The sequence below is a fragment of the Triticum urartu genome, chromosome 4A (assembly GCF_056163025.1).
Source record: "Triticum urartu cultivar PI428250 chromosome 4A, HENAU_Tu73, whole genome shotgun sequence".
Classification (NCBI taxonomy): Eukaryota; Viridiplantae; Streptophyta; class Magnoliopsida; order Poales; family Poaceae; genus Triticum; species Triticum urartu.
Genome location: NC_141876.1, coordinates 578,595,637 through 578,600,490, shown reverse-complemented (window position 1 = coordinate 578,600,490; position 4,854 = coordinate 578,595,637). Strand labels below are relative to the sequence as shown.

Genomic DNA, 4,854 nt, shown 5'->3' with positions numbered 1-4,854 from the left:
TAAATTTGCATACACTTGTGCATATATTTTCCCTGATAATTTATCAAAGTTGTCTCTGATCCCAAGGAAAAAGTTCTAAACTAATTTCCCATCACTTATTGTCTCCTGAGGAAAAGAAAGGACCGGAAAATAACACAAACGACAGCTCCACTTCTGGCCAGGTGATGCATGAAATGCTTGTATATGTATTATCCCCGGGTTTATCAACTGGAGTGTGCTGGCGAGTCGCGCTGCAACGCATCCCAACTAATCACAAAATAAATCATCGCACGGGCAGGCAGTCACGATAACAACTAAACTAGAAACACGAGAGAAAGTTGTGTATAATTGCACACCGGGTGACCTAGCCCCATTGTGGTTTGTCCTTCTCTTGGGATTGGCAGAGTGGTGTATAGTATTAGTGTACCTACAGAAAAGAGAGAAAATGGGAGGGCAGAACTTAGCGGGCCGGAGAGGCGAGCGCGCCATCGGAAGCTCAAAATAATGGAGGCGGTTGGCCACCGGGGAGACACGCCGGAATTGTTTATTCCCGCTGGCCCTAATCCCCAACCATGCACCTCCTCCTCCGCTCCTCTCCTTATAAGCAATGGCGCTCGGCCGGCCATTGCACTCCAACCATCCTCAGCAGCAGCAGCAGCCAGCGATCGCCACCACAGCACCGGAGAGAGACAGCACGATCGGGTCACCGAGCGATCCAGCGATCATCACCGGCCGGTTGATGAGCATGACGGGACTGGGGTCGCCGTGCGGGGCGTGCAAGTTTCTGCGGCGCAAGTGCGCGCGGGGGTGCGTCTTCGCGCCCTACTTCTGCCACGAGCAGGGCGCGGCCCACTTCGCCGCCATCCACAAGGTGTTCGGCGCCAGCAACGTCTCCAAGCTCCTGGCGCACCTGCCCATCGCCGACCGCGCCGAGGCCGCCGTCACCGTCTCCTACGAGGCGCAGGCCCGGCTGCGCGACCCGGTCTACGGCTGCGTCGCACACATCTTCGCGCTCCAGCAGCAGGTCATGACCCTGCAGGCGCAGCTCGCCTCGCTCAAGGCGCACGCCGCGCCGGCGCCGCAAGGGATGCAGCACCAGGACGACGTCAAGGGCTACGTGGGAGGCGGCGCGGCGGATCAGTACGGGCATGGTGGCGCCTACCAGTGGCACAACGGTCACGGTGTGGGCGCGGCGGCCGCGCAGCAGCAGTGCGCGTACGGCGGCAATGGCGGCGCCGCGGCCGGGCACGACTCCATCACCGCGCTGCTGGCCGGGTCGGCGGCCTCGGACTACATGATGTACCACGCGCTGGAGCAGTCGGCGTCGGACGACGACGGGCATGCCGCGGCGGCGGGCTTCGAGACGGCGGATCAGTCGTCATTCGGCACGGAGGAGAGCGGGTGGAGGTCGTCGTCGCGGTACCAAGACTGCGAGGACCTGCAGAGCGTGGCGTATGCCTACCTTAATCGCTCGTAAGAACCACTACAACTAGCTAGCGCAGAATTAATATATCACCACAAGATATACTCCTCGATCGATGATTTCCTGAATCCTGATCATGTTTTGGACTTGAGAGTTTGAGTTGGGTAATATATGTGCAATTTTTAAAGTCTGCGTCGATCGATCGATCAATCATGCTCAGGTTCTAGCTAGTCCTAGCCAGCTAGTAATAATCCTAGTAGAGGGGTTGTGAGAGTTCACTGCTGGATCTATACATGATCACCGCAGAAACCTAGTTGACTAGACAGCAAAAATGCTTCTTGGTATGATCGTTATGCTATATATTTCTGGTTTGGAAATAAGTTATCTTGTCCGAGTTCTGTTCTGTATAGTTGTAACTGCAGTAGTATTTCTGTATATGATTCGACTTGTCATGCCAGAAATATGTATGTATTGCCAAGAGAGATGATCAAGCGAACAAGCTAGAAGGCAGTGATGGACAGCTGATATAGTGATAGACAAGCTGATTCAATGGCCGCACATGTAGAAAGTCCAGTTATACAACTGTTTTCATCGACTAGCTAGCTCCTCCAACTCTTTTACGGGACCTATCTTATCTTGTACTGCCTTTCTAAAGATTCCTATATGGATCTGATATTGAAGTAGTACGTGTTGGTATAATCTAGTATCTATTTGACTCGCAAGAGTAGTATATATAGCTAGCTTTTTACATGCGATGATGCTGCAGTATACAATCCTTAATCATGATCCGCTTAATCGTTCGGTGTAATTATGCTTAGACTGTGATCCTAAAAAATATTGTCAAATGCATGTATTTTCCAGTATAATTCGTAGAAATTCTTTCTGAGGTTCTCTGGGAGATTATTTGATGTGAACTAAGATCATATTATTCTTGTTTCTATATATTTCTTGTCCCTTCAAAGTGGGTGGGGTGATTAAGAACATAACTGTGAGGTTGTGACATTTTTTTCTTTCTATAATATACTTGAATAACGTACAGGACTGGGAATGTTGGGGCAGAACGGAACAGGAACGACATAAGTAAGGAAGAGGTTGGGAGTTGAGACTCATTTGCAGTGCAAAAATCTTGTGATCATTATTACTAAGCATGAATTAACTAGATAAATTTCAATAATATGGGGCAAGATGACTAGTTCGTTAATTCATAGACTTTGCGTTGATGTTCTCGTTCAGATTTTGCTTAATGGGCTTACGTACCCAAATGTTCCTCAAAATCATGGCATGCATGTCCTGTGTCTTCTATGGGTAAAGTATTCATGTGTGATCTTCCTCAAAATGAAGAAACTGCCCTGATGCCAGCATATAGTACTGGAGGGACAATGGATACTAATTTTTATTCTGGCCTATGCAAGTAATTTCTAGGTTCCAAAACGTAAGATGTGCATGGAGTAAGAAATTCAACTTTGAACAATAGTTAAGCAATTAATATGTGAATTATCCAAACAAGACACTATTTAAAAAATGTGTTTGAATATGAATACATTGATACCATTTTTACACAATATATATTTTGTTAGATTAATTGTTGGGCAAAGCTGAACCGTAATCCCGCCATACATTTCTGGTCGGATGGAGTACAATCTACCAACTAGCTTAACTGATTAATTTGAGTGACCTGGTTGTATTTAATTTTTGTGAACACCATGGATGATTTGCTTTAGCTCCTAAAAGATGTCTATGCCTGCAGATTATGTCAGTTTTATTGCGGCTACACAGTTTACTTTGTGAGCATCATTATAAGCTGTACCACTAGCGTTGGAAGGCAAACATAAAGTGCAATTTCTATGAAGTGTCAACTCAGTTGATTAAAGTTCTTTCCAGAAAATTAAAGTAATAAATATTCTATGAAGTGTTTTTTGTTGTTGCTTTTAGTACATTGACAGAGGAGCTCCACATTGAAACAAGACATTGACATGGAAAGTACTCCATCACAAGAAGCTTAAACTTAATCTATTATGCTTGCAAATGATTGGCTCAATCAGTATATACGTTCTTTACAGCGATGAAAAATGCATAACTTTTCTCATGCACTTTCCTCTTTTTAGTTCATATGAATCATTATAAGACATCTGATTATGTATACCTGAGAAGACATGTTCACCCTCAGACTGTCAATATTTTGGATAAAAAGTCTAACAATGATTAGGAAAAAAAGTCAGATTTTCCGGAACTTCAACTAAGATTGCTCCAGCAGCTACCTCATGGAACGGGGCATGTATGGACTAGAGTACAGATTAGGGCATGTACATATTATTGCTCCAAATGGTCTGATGCAGCATGCATGCAACTACTGGAGTTCCAGTCCGTGTTGGTATAATAATCCCTGGAACAGACAAATAAATGTTAGGCACAATTATGTGCAACTAAGCTATTGGTTCTATCTAACTGACCCGATTGTCCGTCCCTGAAAAACGGAGAGTATTAATTAGGTGTATAGTTCTAACTACGGGACTTGATTTTAGCAATGAGCTTATCAAAAATAAAATTAGAATATATCAGAATAATATCCCATCACATTCAACCCATATGAAAATGAGGGTGGATGCATGTTATATTGTCTTGTGACATTCAAGTTAAATTATTTATTGTTGAAAAATAGAAATAATGATGTGGAGGGCTTTCATGTTCTTTGATGATGTGAAGAGCTTGCATGCAGTTGAAAGTGGGAAGTGGAAAGTTGAATTATTGCATGTGTGCTTGATGATGTGGAGGATGTGCAAGTGGTGAAAAGTGAAATGTTGATTGATTGCATGCCCTTAATTATGTGGATGGCTTGCATGTGCATTTAAATGGGAGGTGGCATGTGTGGGACATATGTGATAAGGTGGATAAGCTAGATGTTAAGATAAATAAGATAGTGGGGATGAACTTCTTATGTACTCCCCCGTCACAGTTTACTCAACGCACTTCGATTCTCATGCATTTCCACCACCGGACGGATTTTAGGCGCGTTTGGTTTAACGCCCAATTAATTAGAGCGTGGTAATAGCAATCAAGCCCACAATTTTCTCTCCATGCAGGTGTGTACTCTGGGTGGAATAACTGCATGCATGTGTGTACGCGAGGTGGAAGCACTCCATGCATGTGTGTACGTGCATTTATTGGCCGTGGGGTTATTGCGTGTTCATTTCTCGAGCAATTAGGTGTTGTGGTATAACCACCGATGCTATTTTTCAGTCCAATCGCTAATTAATCAGCTTGATCCGAGAGATTGTTGAAGCGCGTCGTGTCAACTGTGACGGAGGGAGTATACATGATGTGAGCGTTCTCTAGAGGTACTTTAGTAGAAAATAAGTTTGAGTGCATATCACATTTCACCATCTAAGTTGAGTGCATATCACATTTTACCATGTAAGTTGAGTTTTCCGCATTTTATCTCATTTAGCAGAAAT

General features: G+C 44.4%; 1 protein-coding gene across 1 annotated transcript; it reads left to right on the top strand.

Annotated features, from left to right (window-relative positions):
• Window positions 1-459: 459 nt before the first annotated feature.
• LOC125554281 (LOB domain-containing protein CRL1) lies at window positions 460-1,589 on the top strand. The gene has a single exon (XM_048717856.2). It carries the CDS (start codon window positions 587-589, stop codon window positions 1,454-1,456), a length of 870 nt encoding a protein of 289 aa, XP_048573813.2. The 5' UTR covers window positions 460-586; the 3' UTR covers window positions 1,457-1,589.
• Window positions 1,590-4,854: the final 3,265 nt, after the last annotated feature.

Coding starts and splice junctions, on each gene's coding strand:
- LOC125554281 (XM_048717856.2), top strand. CDS start 587: ATGGCGCTCGGCCGGCCATTGCACTCCAACCATCCTCAGCAGCAGCAG.